Source organism: Trematomus bernacchii, unplaced genomic scaffold, assembly GCF_902827165.1.
Source record: "Trematomus bernacchii unplaced genomic scaffold, fTreBer1.1, whole genome shotgun sequence".
NCBI lineage: Eukaryota > Metazoa > Chordata > Actinopteri > Perciformes > Nototheniidae > Trematomus > Trematomus bernacchii.
In genome coordinates this window covers 123,190-144,706 of record NW_022987387.1, presented here as the reverse complement: position 1 = coordinate 144,706, position 21,517 = coordinate 123,190, and the positions used below count along the sequence as shown (strand labels likewise).

General features: G+C 43.6%; 2 protein-coding genes across 3 annotated transcripts; one reads left to right on the top strand and one right to left on the bottom strand.

Annotated features, from left to right (window-relative positions):
* Nucleotides 1-1,085: 1,085 nt before the first annotated feature.
* On the bottom strand, nucleotides 1,086-17,544 carry LOC117485271 (N-alpha-acetyltransferase 15, NatA auxiliary subunit-like). Its single transcript, XM_034133841.1, is given in 21 exon segments — nucleotides 1,086-1,763; nucleotides 1,765-1,806; nucleotides 1,882-1,979; nucleotides 2,111-2,254; nucleotides 7,081-7,179; nucleotides 7,274-7,382; nucleotides 7,625-7,818; nucleotides 8,368-8,581; nucleotides 8,978-9,106; nucleotides 11,002-11,154; nucleotides 11,627-11,796; nucleotides 11,968-12,040; nucleotides 12,126-12,232; nucleotides 12,988-13,083; nucleotides 13,390-13,509; nucleotides 13,686-13,839; nucleotides 14,707-14,841; nucleotides 15,068-15,225; nucleotides 15,351-15,455; nucleotides 16,271-16,355; nucleotides 17,304-17,544. Coding segments are annotated over 21 exon segments (2,607 nt in total). The 5' UTR covers nucleotides 17,358-17,544; the 3' UTR covers nucleotides 1,086-1,595.
* A 219-nt stretch (nucleotides 17,545-17,763) lies between these two features.
* On the top strand, nucleotides 17,764-21,108 carry ndufc1 (NADH:ubiquinone oxidoreductase subunit C1). 2 transcript variants are annotated; one of them, XM_034133827.1, is made up of 4 exons: nucleotides 17,764-17,989; nucleotides 18,908-19,011; nucleotides 20,771-20,843; nucleotides 21,016-21,108. In XM_034133827.1, the coding sequence occupies exons 1-3, from the start codon at nucleotides 17,944-17,946 to the stop codon at nucleotides 20,828-20,830; spliced, it is 210 nt and encodes a 69-aa protein (XP_033989718.1). In that variant the 5' UTR covers nucleotides 17,764-17,943; the 3' UTR covers nucleotides 20,831-20,843; nucleotides 21,016-21,108. The 2 variants fall into 2 exon arrangements, with proteins under 2 accessions (XP_033989718.1, XP_033989726.1); XM_034133835.1 differs by having other exon boundaries at nucleotides 20,771-20,847.
* The last annotated feature ends 409 nt before the right edge of the window (nucleotides 21,109-21,517 follow it).

The window sequence follows — 21,517 nt, the reverse complement described above, 5'->3', positions numbered from 1 at the left end:
ATAAAAATGTATATTTTACCTTTTTATGTCATTGCCGGTGAAAGTTCCACATACCCAATTTCAGGATTGGGCAAACAATTTTTTCTCATTTTATTTGGAATGGAAAAAGACAAGGATTAAATATAGTACATTAACTATCAGTAAAGAAGGAGGCGAAATGGCTCTCCCTAATCTCAGGGATTATTACCTGGCTGCCCAGCTAACAACTGTTTGGTGTGATGATGGGTATGAAGCAAAGTGGAAGGGAAAATAAGGAGAGTGCAAAGGTGTCCCAATGAAAGCAATGATGGAGATCACAAAGCTATGACAATCTACCGGGAATAGCTAAACCCCTTTACCTGAAGTTATGATACAATTTCATGTGGAGAAACAGTTGACAAAGCTAGATGGATTGCATACTATTCTGGATTCAAACCAAATACTATGGACTCGAGATTCAAACATTGGATAAACACTCAATCACACCTGGCGAAACCTATGTGAAATAACTTTCTCCACGTTCCAGATACTGGCGCCAATTTCATTAGAAGAGTCTTGTTAGCTTTTTCCTTACTAAAATGAAAATATCTAGCATTGGTTGAGAATGCTTGTTGGAGAAGCTGAGGGAATGGTGGAGCAGCTCACTTCCCCATTTTTTGGACATGCCCAAAAAGAAACCAATTTTGGATTGACAGAACCCTGCAACATATTTTGGGACCACAGATCCCCTTCTCGTGTGAAAATACCTATGGAAAATACCCAGCTCAAACAGAACCCTGATTCTATTTGTGAACTTGATACACTTTGCATTTATTATGTGTCTTTAGGAAATAGGACAGGAATATTTCTCATAATCCAGCCACAGGACTAAATGTACTTACAAATATATATGATTGTCTTGTGTGCTGTGATATTGTGATGCTTTGGCTCTAACAGTATATTCTGAGGTAGCATGACAAAACAGACTAAAGCAAAATGTAAAACGTCAAAATGGGGAATTACCTAGTTTAGCTTCTCATCCTCCGCTTCACCTCCTGCTGCAGGTCCCTACAGCCGCCCCCCCAGCAGAAGTCATTCTAAACATCAGCACTCACAACAGCACCATGTGGTTTTGCAAACATTGTTTTATTAATCCATTTGTCAGTTTGTAATATATAAATTACTTTTAAAAACGTGAGAAGCAGATGCACCTACAAGAAGGACATGGCGTGAAAACACAGGAGTTATAGAAAACCTGGACTGTGTTAACAGCCATCTGAGACGTCCACTGTCCCACAATCCTCTGTGCCTCCCTGTCCCGGATTGTCTATGGACAGGGCCTGTGTGTGTGTGTGTGTGTGTGTGTGTGTGTGTGTGTGTGTGTGTGTGTGTGTGTGTGTGTGTGTGTGTGGTGTGGTGTGGTGTGGTGTGTGTGTGTGAAACAGTTCTATGGACAGCCTTCCTCCATGTGCCAGCTCTTCCTGTGGTCAGTCCATCCAGATCAGTGCATTGTGGGGGCAACGCACAGCAGCCAGAGCCCAGGGAAGGGGGGGTGGGGTGGGGTCTAAGGCGTCTGGGGGTGTGCGCTCCTTTTCCTCCTCCTCCTCCTCCTCTTCGTCGTCTCTTGTAGTCGTGGCTCACATTTCGTTGCCCATGTCGTCGTGCTCTCCTGAGGACAGGTCGCCGTTGGCACTGATGGTGGGGTTGTTGTCTTGGTAACCGGGGGGCATGAAGGCCAGGCTGTAGGGGAAGAGCTTATGGCAGGCGGGGCGGTACGCCTCCGCAGCTTTCTGCTGACCCCCCCCCCAGCTGTCCATCACAAAGAGCCTCCAGCACCTCAGTACTGACCTGCAACCACACAAACAGTTAGTTATCTTAATCAGTGTGTGCATGTTGAACAGACAGGTGTGTGTGAGGTCAGACCTGGATGCTTCTCCCAGTCAGCGACTCTTCCAGGGCCGTAGCTATCTCACAGGCTGCCTGATGGCAGGAGGGCTCCAGGTACACCATCATCTTAGCAGCTGAGGACAAACGCCAAAATAAAGTCACGTTTTTATAAAATCACAATGGCAATATTACTACGCACGCATAAGTGTACATCTGTGTGTGTGTGTGTTGTGTTGTGTGGTGTGTGTGTGTGCACGCAGCATACCAGCCAGTCTGTGGGGGATGGAGCTGGAGTGTTGGCTCAGGAACTTCTTGTTGAAGCTCTGAGGGTCGCTGTCCCCAAACAGCCGTGAGATCTCCTGCTTCAGCACCGTCCTCACCGCCTCCGCCAAGTCGGCACTCTCTCCAACTACACACACAGTAAATCACAGTTGGATGAACAGTTTGTGTAGAACCAGAGGTGGGAGAAGTACTCAGATCTTGTACTTGAGTAAAAGTAGTAGTAGTAGTAGAAGTAGTACAAGTGCGTAGGAATACTCTTTTACAACTAAAGGTCCGGCATTGAAAATGTTACTCAAGGAAAAGTAGAAAAGTATTATCATCAAAATATAGTTAAAGTACCAAAAATAAAAGTAGTCATTGTGCAGATTGGTCCATTTCAGAATAATATGTATGATATGTTTTATAATGATTGATCATTAAAGTGTTATCAAAGCTGGTAAAGGTGCAGCTAGTTTTAACTAGAGAATGCAATTCCTGAAGAAATTGCTAGTGGGAATGTTTTATGCTGAAAAGATGACGCTGAACTGCTATGCTGAAATGTAATTTAGATTGAAATGATCCATGAACACTGGGGGCTTGAATGTGTGATAAGAGAAGAAAAGAAAGTAAAAAGGCTTGGAAAAGCAGCAGAATATTTGAACTGCAAACTTTTGAACTAACTTGATGGCGAATGATCTGTCGCCATGGCAACGGTATTTGATGACACTCCATAATACGCTTAGATGTGTTGATGGCTGCATCGTTACCAAACCTGTGAAGGTTTGGGCCATTAGGAGCATTTTCACTGAAGTTATGAGAAAACTGTGTTTCATAGCGAGCATTATGTTGCCATGGCAACGCCATTTGAAGAAATCTCAAAACTGTCACGTAGATGTCTACACGGCTGGACTGTTAGCACACATGTGAAGTTTGAGCACTTTTTGACCATTTTCATAGGAGTTATAGGAATATCGTGTTTTACGGCGAGGGATGCATTGCCATGGCAACAACTTTTGAGGAAAACTCACTAATGGCACATAGACATGTTGAAGGCTGGACCATTAACTAGACCCTCCAGAAAAACGCGGGCTAAAATCCTTGATTATGCGGGCTAAAATGCGGGGTTTTTAAATATGCGGGAGGCGGAAAAAAGGTGATTCTTCTCCCACACCCTGTTACTAGGCTACTACTGAATGAAAGTGAGCCCTTTTAAAGAGTTCCTATGATAAACAAGCATACTAGAAGCAAGCTACATCACAAAGTGTTATTTATACACACACACACACACACACACACACACACACACACACACACCACACACACACACACACACACACACACACACACACACACACACACACACACACACAAACCACACACACACACACACACACACACACACACACACACACACACACACACACACCACAACCAACACACACACACACACACACACACACACACACACATCACACACACACACACACACACACACACACACCACACACCACACACACACACACACACACACACACACACACACACACAACACACACACACCACACACACACACACACACCACACACAACACACCATCACCACACACAACACACACACACCACACACAACACGTTTTCATTACTCGTGTCGTTATCTGACCAGCTTCAATCTTGTAGGCTACTCACCTTCGTTTCTTGTTAGCCACTCGAAGGTTTTTGGAGGTTGATGGCCTCGGTGAACGTGAGTTGTTTGGCATTTTACTTCTGTCCGCCAGCCAGCAGAAAGCATTTTCGAATGTTTGAATTAATCACAGTGGGCGTCACCGTCGGATTTTCTCTTTATGCTCCAACACTACAGTTGCACGGGGGTTGCCGAATAGTTTTCCCCCCACTTTCGTGCAAGGACATCGGCGTTACTGCCTTTGCCCGGTCTTTAGCAGAACTGTTCGTAGGCAAATGAGATGGATTCGATTTGTTCATCTTGGTCAGAGCCGTATACTAGTATATAATAATAATAGTATAATAGTATATAATAATCTATATGGCGCTGATCTTGTTTTCTCTCTCGTGTGAGTTCCACACATTCACTCTACGGTGTTGTTTACCTGCGCGAGCTGATGACATCACTACTTCACGTTAACTTTTTTTCCCCTCAATTTTGTGTGGAAAAATGCGGGGATTATGCGACCTTTTAATAAATATGCGCCCTTTTAAAAATCTGCGCCATTTTGCTGATTATGCGGTAAATTATGCGATCGCATAATCGCGTTTTTCTGGAGGGTCTAATTAACCATTATCTGAAGTCTGGTGCTGTTTTGACCATTTGCATAGGAGTTACGACAACATCGTGTTTCTTCTGCGAGGGATGCGTTTCCATGGAAACGGCATATGGTGAGATCTCAGATTTGGCTGTTGAGCCATGGACCGGTGATATACAAGTGAAGATTGGGGGACGATCGGACCGTGTCCATTGGAGTTACAGCGACATCGTGTTTTATGGCAAGGGATGCGTTGCCATGGTAACACCACATTATGTAACATCAGATTTGACATAGAGCTGTTCAGGGCCAGTGTTAACCATCATGTGATGTTTGGTGGCGTTCTGAGCATGTCAGTTGGAGTTATGACATCATCACACAGGTTTTTGTGTTTGAGGTGACGACGTTATCAAACGCCTGTGTGTGTCCAGAGATCAAAGGTTACCATGGTGATGTGCAGTAATCAGTGAGAGGAGAGCCTTCCCATTGTTCTGAATGAGAGATAAACCTCTTACATGTGAACGTTTTGTTGAATAACCGTAGCAGATATCGGTGAAATTTCAACGCGTGAAGCGTCTCAGGACCCTGACGAGAGTCTGAGTCTGCTTTTTGTGTACTTTCGGGTCAATAATGTGGCCTTTTTGGCAGATTAACTAAAAGGTGTGCCGCTGCTGCTGTGAGGAAAGATTGAATTTTACAATGGGCCTTAATAGCCGCGTTCACACCGGAGTACTTTTCACCATACTTTTCGCGTTTAGTTCCGTTAGTACCCCTTATGTCGCGTTCACACCAAAAAGAGAACTGAGTGCCGGGAACTTTTACCCCCATTTTTAGTGCCTGCTGAGAGATGGTACTTTCCTGGGGGAAAAAAGTGTTTGCGAATTGCAAACCACGCCCCGTACAACTCTGAAATGTTTTGAAGAGCCGCCATTTTATTATCCTGGCATTAGCATTATTAGCATTAGCATTCGCCCAGCGCACAAACGCAGAGAGACTAACTTATGGCAATACAAAATAAAACATGGGAGCGGTGGAGATGAGGAGGTGTCGGCGTTCTGGCGATTTTAGGCTTCAGTAGAAGCTGCTGGGAGTCCCAGCAGCTTCTACTGAAGCCAGTCCCCAACTCCGGGGACTGGCTTCAGTAGAGTCCCAGCAGCTTCTACTGAAGCCAGTCCCCAACTCCGGGGACTTCTGGCCGGGGACTCCGGGTGGCAGTATACGCCGTGAAGTTGTTTGCGGCCTGCCAGTAAACCCAAAGCAGAAGAAGACGAAGTGATGTCAGCGGCTCATTTGCGTAATCTTCCCTCAGGGAAAAGTACTCCGGTGTGAACGTGATCTGTACTAAATGCCCTGGGGTAATTAGTGCCGGAGCACTGAGTGCCGGCACTAAATACGGCAAAGTACTTGGTGTGAACGCAGCTAATGGAGACATGTTGAACGTTTTTGTCACTTCATGCCCTCAAGAGGCATTTTGTTTTTCCAACCTAGGAGAGGTTTTCCTACGTTTTTCAAAAATGATGTCTCAGGAGCGTAGGGTTTGGGAATTATGGCAATTTTAAAAAGAAATATGAAGGCGAATTTCAAGCTGTCCTCCACTCTAGCTGTGACATCACACACTCTGCCTTAACGAGCTGCGCAATACACACTAATGTTAAAATCTGAAGAAAGCCTCTTTACCAAGGTCTGAACAATGTTTAATATCTCTAAAAGTAAGAATCAGATTTAAAAGTTGTGTTACACGAATAATGTCAGAAAGATGTGTAACATTTTAAAGTTGGAATGAGGTTTCTGAGTGAAAGTATGAAGGAACAGTTAGCAGTTGAAGTTGCATGAAGATTGTTCAAGTCTGAAGAGTTTCTCCATTGACTTCAATGGTTAAAAATGGGATGTATTATGGGATGCATCTCTGGAATTATGAAAGTTATGAATGATAAAAGTAATAGCCATCGATTCCCGATCGAGCTGAACGTTTTGATGTTTGAATGGAGTTTCTGCGATGTGGAATGTGGGAGCAGAAGAGGCGCAAAATAACCCAGCGGAATAATAAGAATAAAGAATTTGTGCGTAGAAGAACACTAAATGACTTTGTATACTGCAGGGTAGCTTGTGAATTTACTCCAGGTGGAACTAAAGTCTGATTTAAGAGTTGATTATATTTCACATAATCAATCCAAATCTGTAAAATAACTAAAGGTATTAAATACATGTAGTGGAGTAAAAGTACATGATTTACCTCTGAATTGTAGTGGAGTAGAAGTACAAAGTAGTATACTATGGAAATACTCAAGTAAAGTACAAGTATCTCAACATTGTCCGGCAGTGGCTCAGTCAGTAGGGGCTTGGACTGGGAGCGGTTCAAGTCCCCGACCAGACCTAAAATGTGGAGTGTGGACTGCTACTTGGAGAGGTCCCAGTTCACCTCCTGCCCTGCCGTGGTGCCCTTGAGCAAGGCACCGGACACCCCCCTTCCCCCCTCACTCCCCGGGCGCTGTACAATAGCTGCCCACTGCTCCTAGTACTAGACTCCTGGTGCTAGGATGGGTGGCCTGTGCTTTTAGCACAGGCCACATTTCACTGTGTGTGCTCTGCATGTGTGACCATTAAAGAGGGTTTCATCCCTCCCAATTCTATTGTAATTGAATACGGTACTTGAGTAAATGTACTTAGTTAATTCCCACCTCTGGGTAGAACACATATTGAGCTCAGTGGGTACTTGCCTCCTCTGAAGAAGCGCACCAGACACTGGTGCAGCCATGGGTTGGACGGCTCTATGGCCACAGCCCTCTTGATGGACTGAAGCATCAACAGGTACTTCTCTGCAGGAAAGAAGACAGATAATGTTGAGAATCGTTGGTATGGTTACCTGCTGGGAGTGCATGAATGAGTGTGAGGCGTGGTGAGTGCAGGGACCTTTCCTGAAGTAGATCTCAAAGGCCAGCAGGTGAGTCTCGATCTGGTTCCGCACCAGGTTCTTCAGAGGGATCAGGAACTTCACTGCCTCCTCCAGAGGATTCTCCACCTGGTCAAACACATTAAGCGTCCCCTATTACTCTTTTTCATCAATATATCACAGGTCTCAGATATATACAGAACAGGTCTTTTGCATTGTATTTGAATGGAATTGAATAATACTTCAGATTATAATATGTAGATTGATTGATCAAATACATAGAACATGTACTGTTCCACTGTACCTTGACCTAACCTACTATTATTAGCAGAAAGGCAGTATTCATAGAGCATGCTGGGAGCAGGACCCACCTTGGCCAGTTTGTCAGGTACGAGCTCCTCTTTGGGCCCTCCTATCTCCTCATCATCATCCTCCTTCTTCTTCTTCTGGTTCTTCAGCTGCTTCTCCTTCTCTGCGATCTTCTTCTCCTCCTCCAGCTGGGCCTTCTTCTGCGCTCTCCTCTGTTTGTTGCGCAGTTTCTTCAGCTCCTTGTCGTTCAGATTTTCTGCAGGAGGCGACAGGATATCTTTACTTGTTTGTAGTAGTGACACTTTTAAGAGAGTGCTGTCACCAAGATGGTATTGTTTACCAAATGCTAATTCAAATAAACAGGTTTACTCGGCAGTTTTTAAAAAGGTCAGGAATAGGATCATGTAACCTTTTATGACATCAAAAGACACTATAAGAAATGTCCACCTCTTGTCCTAATAGTGATTATTGGAGCGCCATTGCTTCCCTTTTCCTGAGAATGAATCTTTGAACAACCTGAAGCTGCTGCCACTTCACGGTCTCATACTGACTGCACAACACACTGATCCTGAGTGCTATGGCATTACCAGAACAATATAGCACTTACTCTGGTTGGTGTGTTTCATGAGAATAAGTCAATAAAAGGACAGCTCCATTCTACCTTATATGTAGTACCCTGCTCCGTTGCAGTTCCCTAACATATAAATACATTATTTACATCATGGTTGTTTATCCCTTGGACAATATAAGACTGATCCAGACATGTTGGGATCATGTTAAGGAGAACTGTGACAGCGGGTCTGACCGGTGTGCGCCTGGCTCTCCTTGCTGTCGTCGCTCAGCGGGCGGTCGTGCAGCAGCAGGTAGATCTGGATGGCGCTGCGAGCGGCCTTGTAGTAGAACGGGTGCTGCCGCAGCACGTCCTCCAGCTTCAGCAGGTCCACGTAGGAGCGCAGCGTCATCTTCCTCATGCAGTAGGTGTGGAAGTCAAACTGGTCATCTGTGATCTCCACAAAATGCTGACAGAGGGAGGAAGAGAGGGGTGCAGAGGAAGAGTAAAGTGGAAGTCTGGATAACACACTGCAAATCTATATCAAGATAAATGTGACGGCTATATTCCCAATGAATACGGCCGCTCAGAGGTTCATCTTTGCTTATCGCTTTGACGCGTATAAATAATAGAAGTCCCTACTGAAGTTAACACTTAAGAATATTTAATGAATCAAATAAACAGACAATAACCAAAAAGAACCATAAGCTCAACAAAAGACCTCAGAGCTCACCACATGTCATACTACCAACCTCCACATACACCAGGCGCCCTAAATACCATTAGCCACACCCATTTGACAGTTACAAGAAACAAACTATTACAAGTGTGGCTCCTACAGTAAATGACAGCTGTGGGAGCGTACCCTCTCGATCTCATGGCACTTCTTCAGGGCCTCTCCAAACTTGTTCATGGCCTTGTAGGCCAGCGCACACTCTGTCTGGAACCACATGCACTGCATCTCGTTCAGGTTCTCCACGGCAGACGCCCCCTCCTGAAAACACACACACGTCAGTGAGAGGGGGGGGGGTATTTTAAGGCTATATCGCGAGTACCAATATTTATCTTGATATTTATAATCCACACCAGTATGATGATTCCAGCAGTGCCTGCTGCACTGTACAGGTTCTACCAACCTCTACGTGGCTCTGTAGGCATTTCAGTTCACCATGGTTACGGTATATATCACCATACAGTAATTGGTTCAGTACCAGTCATCATGTATAGGTTTACATTCCTAAAGATAACATACGTGTCATTGTTGTAAGCAGGGGCGGACTGGGACTACAAATCAGCCCGGGACTCTCGACCGGCCCACTTCGGTACCGCTGGCCCACCTCGGTAAAATACTAATGGGGGAGGTGCTAGTGACTTATCCGAGCGGCTCACCTCGGTGCCGCAAGTATATACCGCGAGGAAATTGTCTACGGGGGGGGGGGGGTGCTAGTGACTTATCCGACCGGCCCACATCGTCCGACCGGCCCACTTCAGTACCGGCCCATCGGGATTCGTCCCGAACGTCCCGATGGCCAGTCCGCCCCTGGTTGTAAGTCCATTTTTGTATATCACTATTTGGTGATAACAAAGGAAGGGATCCTGTCCACTGAAATTCTATATAAACCATGTCCAAAGTCCGGCCTGCGGGACAATTGATTTAAGACGGCCCGCAGCTTCGCTCTTATAATGTATTATTTATTATAGTTTGCCAGGTAGCACTGTCGAACTGAATAAATCTTTAAATTGTAATTCATCCTTTCACCGCATGGCGGCAGCACCACTCTGGGGCCGTTCACATGCTGCAATTGGCCTTTTCTGATGCTGCTTTTGGTTTGGGTGGATCCTAAAACCAGAGCTGACTCTTTGAGTTGCCTTTGTTTGTTGGCCAATGAATTGGATTGAACTCATGTTGGGGTTGTAACTAACTGGACTCTTTGCTAAAGCGGATTGAACTGTATATATTGACTCTGTTCACCACACATTGCACACACTGATCTTACATGTGTTGTTTTTCCCCATGAAATAGATCGGACCAAAATGGAAACTGATGTGTGACTTATTTTGTATTGCATTTCGGTGATGGAGGAGATGTTTCCCGAATTAATTAATTTGTGTATGGTTTGACTGAACAATTTCTGTTGAATATTTCAGATGACTATTTGTCAGACCTGAATCTGGCTGGCACCCCATTTTATAAAAAATAGGTCAAATCTGCTTCAAAGTTAAAGGTGGGGTAGGTAAGTTTGAGAAACCGGCTCGAGATACACTTTGTGTTATATTCCATGGAATGCTCTTAACATCCCGATAGCAATGAATATCTGAAGTGCTTTGACAAAAAATCCATAAAAAAATGTCATCTGTGGAAGCCGTAGGACTGTAAAAAGCACGACCAATCATTTGAGCCGGCCCGGCTAAAATAACTGGATGGCCTACCTGCCTGTCAGCCTTCCATCTGTGCACAAACTTATCTTGTGCCCTCATTGGTCATGTGCGCGTTCGTGTGTGTTGGAGGAGGGGCTCTGTAAGGAAGTGGCAGATTTTCTCCGGTTGTGTATTTTCAAATTCTAGCGCACTCGAGCTGGTTTCTCAAACTTACCTACCCCACCTTTAAGGTATTCCATATAATCTGTTCAATGTTATCTGACTCTCCAGAATGAAAGGCCGTGTTTTTAGAGTTCTTCACGCCTGCCTGAGTGGCTTATATTTAGTTATATTGCCATTTGAAAAATGAAGATAATTGTGACAATGATAATTGTTATACAACACTGTATAATATCAGAAGGGACTATTGGCCCCCGGGCATTTTCACATGATCAAATCCGGCCCTCTTGGAAAAAGTTTGGACACCCCTGATATAAAGTGATTGGACTACAAAGGAGGACACATTCTCACCCTGGTGAATTTGGAGCACATTTCCTCGGCCTCCTTGACCAGGCCAGCCTTCAGCATGTACTTAGCACACTTCGAGTTGATGAAGCGGTCGGCGGTGTCCAGGGCCTGGGCCTCGTCCATCCAGCGCGCCGCCTCCTTTATGTTGCCCGCGTGCTGCAGCGACACAGAGAGCTTAAAGACCTCCACCTGAAATCTGAATTGTCTTTCACATTTCTCTACCTTGGTCATATCCCTAAAGGCTTTCATATTTTATAAATACCTTTTGAAGGTTATTATGGCCACAAGTAAAACAAACTATTACAAAATGCTGTCTCCACCTCTATTGCTCTCCTTATTAACATAATCATTTCTATCCGCTCTGTGGAGAAATGACTTTGGCTCTCCAAAAGGAGAAGGGGGATAAATACTGGGGAAATGGGATTGTTATAAATATCTCGGATCTTAACAATGTCTTTCTTTCCTTTGGCCTGACTTTGGAACACTGCACTGCTATTTTGGTTTGTGTTTCTCATTTTCACTGATAGTGTTTTGCTGTCCAAGCCCTGATATGTTCTATGTTCATACAAAATAAAAGACCATCAAAGTCAAAAACTCATACTGCACTGAGTGGGAGTTTACTGCAAACCTTGTAGATCTTGGCCTTGATGAGGAAGAGCTCGATGAGGGTGGGGGTGCTGTCAATGGCCGCGTTGATGTACTCCAGGGCCGTGCCGTGCCGATCTATGAAGTCAAAGTGCTGCGCCAGGAAATACTGCACCCACAACAGAGTGGTGGGGGGCTCCTCCTTCCCCTCGTCTGCACACATGTTACACATCATCACAGCTCTGCCTTGATATGTGATTCACATGAAGTCACATATCAATTACAAACATTTCCCACATTGGGATCAATAAAGTACTTCTTATTTTATCAATTCTAATCCAAGAATACATTGAGGGGAAATAAGCAAAAGCAAGCACAGCTCACCGTTTTCACTGAATATTCTGCAGGTTTTTAAGCAGCTTTCATAGCCAACTACTAATTCTTCAATGAGTGTCACCTGCATGAGGAGAAAGCAAGTTTAGCCGTTTCATTTGAGACTAGGAACGAGAAGGACTCCAATGTTCTCAGCTCAGTGTGCTTACCTTTGCTCTGTCGGTGTAGAGGGATTTCAGGGTGGTGAAGACGGGGGGGCAGCCTTTACTGAAGTTCATCCTCAGGTAGCTGTCCAGACACTCACGGAACTTGTCCCCTGGCCAGCAGCACACACAGTGGAGGGAAAGAAGAGTGAGATTTGTAGCTTGTTACTATTGACCTGTTGAAGAGATCATGTTCAGTGGCTCGACTGTGACATGTCTCCATGCTTTGATGTTCAAAAAGCTCTGTCTCAAACCAGAGCCCAGTCTGCTCTGATTGGTTAGCTGGCCTGAAGTACAAGACAAAGGAGTGGGGGAGGGGTGTGGGAGAGAAACTTTGGGATTTGAGCCTTTGCAGCCCATTTACATGCACCAAAACCTATAGAACCAGGGGTGCCCATAACTTTCTTAGTGAGTTACTCAGATGAGTACCAGGAGACAGTGTTTGGTACTCCAACAGGTGGGCCCACGCAAAGTGATGTGATGAAGCCCTCTGTGTCGCGAACGTCGACGGGGGGGGGGGGCTGGTGCTAGTGGAGCATGCGAGATGATTTTGCGCAGTTCTCCAGTGTGTGCGCGGGGCACCGTTGTACACACCGACGTTAACAGCAGCCCCGTTTGCCTTTAGACAAAAATAATGATGTGGATGAACTTAAAGTTCAAACTGTCCTGATGTGTTAGCATTGCACTGTGAGGGCGCTCCCCTTTCTGCTTTACATACAAAATAATGGCAACATTTCCCCCCAGTGAAAGCCTTTCTTTGTTAGAGGCCATGCTGTTTCTAACCCTGTTAATATAACCCATTTGTATGAAATCATCAGTGATCTGATTAGTCCTCCATCCCTGCTGCTGCAGGCTGCACGGTGTTTACCTGTCAGGAAATTAAGAGGCAGTCTTCGGGGAACCAGGCCTTTGGGGAACTTCACCCAGGAGTCTTCATAAATCTTATGCCGATCCTCTACACCTTCTGGACACACACACATGCACACAAGAACAAATGATCATCAACAGTAAACATATTATCCCCCACTTATACTGCAGGCCACACTGAATCACTATGATACTTTCAGTCTGAAGGAACCTCATGATACAGGCTGATGGACCATTTGATGAACCCTTACTCTTTTTACTACTCCTCTTACTCAGAGGCATTTCTGTTGCCAGTCAACCCTTGGCCAAAAGCCTTTACAAATTCATTCTAGGATGCACAGCTGATTGACAGTCTTATAAATAGCCTCAGTATAACTCCATGAATCCATCATGCAGTGTTCACCTGGCTTTAAGGCCTTCTCCAGGCCCTGGTAGTAGGCCCAGTTCTCCGGGTTCCTCTCCTGCAGCCTCCTGTAGACCTCCAGAGCCTCCTCCGGCCTCTCCAGCTTCAGCAGCAGCTCTCCTACACACACATGCACAAAGCTTACAATGTATAGATGGTTGTATTATAGAAGGAAGTCAGTCTAAATTACGAAATGGAAATAAAATATAAAGAGTGCCCATTAGCAAATGTAAATAGTGTTACGGTAACACATTCTGAGGAACAGTGTTTGTGTTGGGGGGGACATATGGACCCACCTCTGGTCTCCTCCACAGCCAGTTTGTCACAGATCTGTTTCTCAAAGCTGTTCAGGTGATCCAGAGCCTCCTTGTTCAGACCCGCCTCCCTCAGAACCTGGTTCTGATACAGGAGCAGTTCACTGTACTCGTAGTCCACCTTATCCGGAGACGTCTGCACACACAAATACACAAACAAGCAAACAGACACACACACAGGTTTGCACTTTGTTAATCATCAGGGGCTGGAGTGCTGACTCAGTAAAGTGTTCAGCAGAGGATGTAAAACCCTTACTCAGCATTTTCTGCCTGCAACAAATCTTGGCTGGCTTGAACTAATATTTCTTCAAGCATAGATGAAGATAGATTCTGTGATGCATAGTCAGTTCATTTTTATGGTAGCAACTCAACAACACAACCAATGGCAGCTTATTATTTATTACAAGTTATTGAACACCTATTTCTTTACCTTAACTATTTGAACCCTTTTGAAGAACGTTGTGATGATGACTGGAGTTTTATAAAACATCTGTTATTTCCTCCTTGCTTTAGGTGAGGGGCTGGACACATGTTTTTTGCGTGCTCATTTCGCACAGAAGCGCACACAGCTTATCATGTGACAAGGAACCACCAATCACAGCCGAGAGATATGATTACTTCTGTAAATATTAGTATACGGCAAATACGAAGGAGAAGTTGTTTATTTCAGTGCTGGTCTGTCGTTACCCTGACTTTCAGATCAGACAGTGTTTGAACTTATATTCATTTTCTGAGCACCTCTGCTAGAATATCACACATCATTAATAAGCTCCGCTTTAATAATGTAAATAACACCCTGAAGATATTCGTATCATATGGTTAGCTGGTAATGGTTGCTTAGCAAACGTAAGGCTTGTCCTGTCTCAGCCCCTCTGAAAACAAAAGTCACACCCAGATCCTGCGGCTTTGACGCAGTATAAAAGGCTAATGTGTACGGTTCTTCTATATCAGTTTGTGATGAAATGTGTACAGTTCTGTTGAGCGGTCTATAGCTTTGGCCTACCTGCTGTGTTTTGCGGAACTCCTCAACAATCTTGGCGGCCATCTCAAAGTCCTCCAACAGGTGATAAGCTACAGCGTACCCGATCCAGGAGGCGCGCTGGGCCGGACGCAGTTGCAGCAGCTGGTACCGGGTCTCCTGCAGAGGAGACAAGCAGCACATGTCAGTACCAACATGCATCAAAATGCATCTCATTATACTGTCCACCAGTGAGTTCACTGCTCCTCTGTCTTTTCTTCACCAAATAACTGTACCCCCTGTACAGGAGGATGGGTAATCGTCTGCCCCTGCCTAACCCCTCCCCCAACTTCTCATCTGGAAGCTACCGTTTTCACACACATCCCCTCTCACTGGCGACCCTCACCCTGTAGCCCTCCAGGTCTCTCATCTGGATCTGCAGCAGAGAGAGGTCTCTCAGGATCTGCAGGTTGTCCTTGTCCCACTTCAGAGCGTTGCGGTAACATTTAATGGCCTCGTCGTACTTTTTATCTGAGCGCTGCAGCAAGCCGTACACGTGCCAGCCTGGAGGAAGAGCAAGTTCAGGAAGCAAAGAAAAACAGCAAGTGCACTATCCAGGTGTTTACTTGTAACAAACAAATATAAATTAAGCTGAATTGGGGGCAGCTGTGTTGCTGCAGGAAGGATACAGACGTGGCTCTTCAGGTCGTTGCGCAGGCCTCGTCTCACCAGCTCGTACGCATCCTCCTTCTTGCCCAGACAGTTGAGGGTTAAACCCTTCATGGCCTGCGTTTCTGCAGCACAGAGCGGGGGGGGGGGAAACACATTCAGCAACAACAGTTGTAAAGAGGGTGAACATTGCTCTTTATTTCTTATTATTTAAAATGATGGCTTTAGTTTGCTTGCTAGGTTAATAGAAGAAGTTTGAGTTCTAAAGAATAAAGCACTGCTGACATCAAATACATAGACATGACGGTTATTGCAATTCCTCCCTGTACCATTAATAACCAACATGTTAAACATGGCATGGTATCCAACAGACCAGGCTCCAGCTCCAGGACAGATACAGGAAGTCATTCCTGCCATAACAGTTGACAACACCTCACCTCTGGATGGCAGAGAAGTCGCTGCCCTACAGTTATAGTTTCTCCCGCTCTCTAACCAACAACAATTCACACAACAGCCACCTTGTACTTCTGCAATGTATAAACTATCTCATGTATATATATGTCTCTGCTCTGGAGTATAAATCTATATTTCTGTTACTGCAGTTTTTTTGGTCTTTTATAGATCATTTTAATTTATCCAGAATATTGTATAGTGTTTTATTTGTAATGAATGTCTTTTTACTGTTTACTGATATGTTTATATTTGCTGCTTATTTTTTGATTTGATTTATTATTGTCTATACTTTATTAAATGTTTATAATATTGTAATGCCTGAACACACTGCTGCTCCTGTAACACAATACATTACAGCTGGGAAACACCCAAGATATATGTTTGAAGTAGTTTAGAAGCAGTACTTCTGTTGCATAGTTTATCCACCTGAAAGGACTGAGTACAGCACATTAACAAGTCCTGTTGAATGACGCAGCTGGTGTCTTACCTCCATGTTCAGCAAACTTTGGGTTCCCCAGGATCTGTTTGCAAAACTTCAGGCCGTTTCTGTACTGCTTGTGTTCGTAGCATCTCTGCAACAACAGACAAAGCAGACTTCACATGTGAGGACAACAGCCTGCCTGATCCCAGACAGCCAGTTCAGGTGCTAAATGTAATAATATGCTAAATGTAATAATATGCCAAGTGCTGACACTGTGTTCCAGGGACCAATACCTAACCCTAGAGTGGACACAGCCTTCCTGGCAGTGCATTTAGCATGATAGTGTAAAACTGAGGAAAGAGAACACTCGCCATTAAAGCAAAGAAGAAGAGGAAATAGAACTGAAGATGGAGGCTGTGTATGAAATGTCATAAGACAAGCTGACCCTCACTTTCCTGACTGACAAAGTAAAGAACACACTCCCAAATAAATATTAGTTAATTGATGCTATATTCTACTAATTAATTACTAGTACTATAACTTTAATGTAAACGTCATGTATACCGTCAACGACTCAATATTGTGATTACCACTTAACTATTTCAGTCTTGTGTGTGTTCAAAAGATATGCCCAATTTAAATGTGGCATCAAATCATTGGGTTATAGACTTGTGCTTAAATGTAATCTGGTAAAAAGGCTAGGTGAACAGTTTCATTGCTAAGTGAAAGTTGGCTTGCGGTGAAATCTGAACTAAACTGAACTATTTTGGCCACATAAACACTTTATGCACAGTGCAGAGCAGCCTGTAACTGCACAGCTCACTCCACTGTCCCTCACTTCTAAAGCTGTCATGTGTGGAGCTTCCATTCATATACTTTGGTGTGTTGGAAGGCTAACGCATAGCTAGGACCCTACACGGCTGCTTTCTTCCTTGCAATGTTACTTCTAAGTGTTAATAACAGAGACAGTGAAAGTACGTTTGGTGTTCGGAACAGTTTTGTTATTGACTAGCGGCTTCCTAGCTACTGCTATAACTGACGGCTACTTGGTAAACTAGCATTAGCCAGCGAGCTAACGCTAACTCAGGCATTAGCCTACCAATATTCTCTTGAAGAGAGCATTCTCCTTCGGCGGCAGGGTGATTGTGGGCATTGTGGTGGCTTCCTATGCATCTGTCGGTTCACACATGAATAATATCCTCTTGGAGTCAGAGATCCTGGACTGTTCAGGCTCCTCTTTCTCACGTGTTGAAGCCCAGGCCCCCTTCCGAGCAAAATGGCCGATGTGCTTCTCCTCCGGGTCACCGCAGGGCTGCTGTCTGAGTCTGCGTGAGGAGCACCAAGCGAGCAGGGTCAACACGTAATGTGAATAAATAATATTTATACGAATAAATACACACATAACAAATGTATCTGGTTATGTTCCAAAATAGTAGGCCTACATATATTATTATGTTAAATGTAGAGTGCATCATTACGCTCCTATGTCCAGTCTATGGTTTTGTCGACAGTTGCCAACCAAATTCCATATCCCTTTTTATTTTTTTTAAGCGAATTGCGCTAAAACAGTGATTTTAGTTTAAAACACCAACTATTTTAAGTGACAGCAAACATAAGAAGGTTAGATCGATTTATCGGTGATCTTGAATCATCCATTCCACTCATCCTTCCAGGAAATGTAATCAACCGCAGAGTGTCAGGATCACAGATCGGTTGAAGGGAACTGTTGTTAAGCTAAAATGACTTTCACCCAGTTATTATCTAGAGCTGCTCTTGTTAGCAAAGGTAAGATTGTCACATCGCGGTAATAAAAAAAAGGTTATGATTTTGAAAGAGCCGGGTTTTGTCTTGTTTTGTATAACGTTAACGCTGTATTTGTTATGAAGCCTGACCTTAGCTTAGCATTCATGTAACACTGTAGTCACACAGGCGCTCTACTATTCCCTACAGTGAATTTGTTTACAACTATTTGCTAATATTTTCTTTAAATGTTTATATAGTGTAACAGTAAGAATGAAATGTGTTCTCACGACACATTTCTTTAAGAGGCTTGTGCAATGTAATGCTAACCCGCTTCTTCTTATTATTAATATTAACGCAATAAACACATCTGAAAGAAGACTTCATTCCAACATTAGGCAAGGCAAGGCAAGTTTATTTATATAGCACATTTCAACACAAGGCAATTCAAAGTGCTTTACAAAAATGAAAGACATTAAGAGCATTAAGAATTGACATTTAAAAACACTCATTTAGAAGCAAAGATACATGAATTAAAGTGACAGTGCAGTGTGAGATACACACATCTGAAATGTTTAGGTCTGACTCTCAATCATTGCTAACTTTTGAGCAGAAATATATTTCTATCACCTCTATCACAACATTAGGTGTGCGTAGTGGCCATTCTCCAGTTCGACATGATCCAATAACTGGACAGTCCACAGTGTGCCTCCACTAAAGCAGACCGTAACATACATCTAACAAGTTGCTGTTTTTCAATGTGATTCAAATGGAATATGGCCAGTTGAAGGGCATGGTTTCATTAATGTTGTAAAGTCATCTCTTATACGTCTGCAAGACTTCCTTCTTCTCACAATTATGTCACTTTATAACACTTTGAAGTGCTGACTGCCAGTGCCGGTCCATGTTCATTTGAAATGATTAACGGCCCCGTTCTTCTTGTTATTTTCATGTGTTTTGCAGTTGGATCCAGGTCTTTTTTCCAAGGCTCCAAAGCAGACATGACTAACCCTAACTGGATCAGAGTGGGCCTTGCCTTTGGATCAGCTGCTTTCATTTGGGGCCTGGTAAAGAACCACACCAGTTTACAGATACACTTTTATAAAGACCATCATTAGTTGGCATAGTGCTACAGTAAACTCACACCGTTTGTTTGACCCTTATGAGCTTATCTCCGTCTTATTGTATGAATACCAAACTCTGTTCATACACCAAGCACGCAATGCATGTCATCGGCCAAGATAGGTTTGTCTTTCAGCCAAATAGTTTTCTGAATCCTGTAGCTGAGGGAAACATTTGAGCACCATTCAGCATTTACTGGATCTCAAAGTATTTCCTCTGTTTGCTTTGCCCAGGAAAGGGCAGCAGACAGTGGGACGATTTTTTTAATGTTTATTATTTCTTTATTTTCAATGTTTGATTTTTCAATGTATCTATTCATTTATGTATTCTATACAATTATCTTCATGAGGCAAAGCCTTTTCAAGTGGCATTTGGTCTGTGGGGTTCTCGGGTTCCCAGTATCCCCCTTATGTTGGTATTGATGTTATTTGATTTGATTCCAGAGGCCTGTACTAAGAAGCCGGATTTTCCTAACCTGGATATGTTTGAGTTAGCCGGTTGGCCCAATCCAAAACATACGCGCTCGCACGCTGGTTATCAAGTGGATCGCTTAAGCCAGCCGTGTCCTATCTAGTTAGGTGCGCGTTCACATGAAAGGGGTGGTATTTGGAGCAATCAACCAATCACAAACATGGACAAGCGTACTGACAGCGCAGCGTCATACTTCCTGAATGAAAAGTGAACTTTAATATTAGTCAAATATGAAGAAGTTAAACTTTAAACATCCATGACTTAAACACTTTATCCAGGATAAAAGCCACATAGCTGCACCTGCAAGGTGAATACAGCTGGTAACAGAAAAAGTGTTTGAATGCGTACATTAACAGGTTTATGATATCACTGCCCTGTCCAAGACACGAGTGGATCTGACTTTAATTAGGAGAATTTGACTCGAGTGTTTCGTCAACTTAATGTGTTGCTTAAAATAATACTTCTGCATACAGTATGTGACACTGTGAGTGTTGCACGGCCAGATACGGCTCAAGAAGCTGACTCAGATAAGGAAATATATGATACATTATGATGTGATATGATATGAATGATAATGTGACACATCGACGTCTGCACTCACAGTGCCGCGGACTGTACTTAATGTTACTCTGATCCGGTTACTTATGTTGTGGCAGATATTTAAGTAAGCTTTCTTAACGCTAATGTTATAATAGTCAGATTGCTCTGAGATGGGAGGGGATATTCTATTAATTTTCACGTTCACACAGTCAGTTGATTTTTGCCGGCCGTCTTTCCTGCAACGGCAGTTTTTCTGTATTTCCTCTATCCTGTAATATGACTTGATAGCTTTAAACTCCGCACACGGAGCTCTGATTGGTCAGCAGGCGGTGCTTTCACTGAGTTGATCTCTTAGCCTGCAACCTAACCTCCTCCCGAGGAGGTTAGCCGCTCAGCATAAGTTACCATGGAGATCTAGCCCGCTAAAAAGAGAACCAGCGTCGTAGGACCGGAAAGCCCAAGTTTTCCCTGAAGTCAGCCGGCTAAGCGAAAATCCGGCTTCGTAGTACAGGCCTCAGGTGGCAATAAGAAGCTAACAAAGTGATTCATATCATCTGAAGCCATTGAGGATACACACTCAGTTATTGAAGAAGTAGAGATGATGTATTAGAATATGAAGAAGTATCCAATCAAAACATTAGCTAATACTAATAAATGGCTTGTTGTTACTGTCCCCCCCGTCCCCCCCCCCAGCTCTTTAAGCAGAACAGTGCAGATCTACATGAGTACAGAGTGAGGAATGGCCTGGAATAACCCCCCCACAATGGTATGTGAGTGTTTGTTTGTTTTGATCATACTAGAATGAAATATATACAGTATAACATGATTTTTGTAATTGGATATCTATATTGCCAATATAGCTGTTTTGGTATTCTGCAACATTCTGTGAAGATGTCAAATCTAACCCTAAAACCCGATGCTCTGCTCTCTGTCTTTAGGATGCAGCTGATCGTCCACGTCTTTGTATTCCCACTCTCCCTGATTCTTCACTCTCACTTTGTGTCAAATAAAAACGTATCATGTGAAATGTATTGGCTGTTGCTGTGGTGGTTGATCAGTATAGTTTATTTATGTATTGATACTTCTTTATTTCATGTGCCAAACAGAGATAAGCAGTATATGTGTGTTCCAAACATCAGTGTATACACTTTAGTGAGAGCACATCTAAGACCAGATGGGCCTTTATTGATCCCAGTAGGCACATCCAGGTGTTAGAGAGAAACAGATAGCACACATGCGATATATACGGGGATAAGAAGAATACAAGGAGAATAAGAATAAACATGTATCTGTATCAGTATGAATACAAATGACGTGCATTAAACTCTGAGGAGGTGAATGTACATGTAAATATAGAACAAGGTTAAATATATATACATTTAAATGTGCATACAGTGCGGTACCGTACATTTGTTCGCTTGTTTAAAGTGGACCTATCAT

Excerpts from the sequence above, each read along its gene's own strand:
- ndufc1 (XM_034133827.1), top strand. The coding sequence starts at position 17,944 with ATGACTTTCACCCAGTTATTATCTAGAGCTGCTCTTGTTAGCAAAG. Across the intron at positions 17,990-18,907 it reads AGCTGCTCTTGTTAGCAAAG|TTGGATCCAGGTCTTTTTTC; the intron begins GTAAGATTGTCA and ends TGTGTTTTGCAG. Across the intron at positions 19,012-20,770 it reads CTGCTTTCATTTGGGGCCTG|CTCTTTAAGCAGAACAGTGC; the intron begins GTAAAGAACCAC and ends CCCCCCCCCCAG.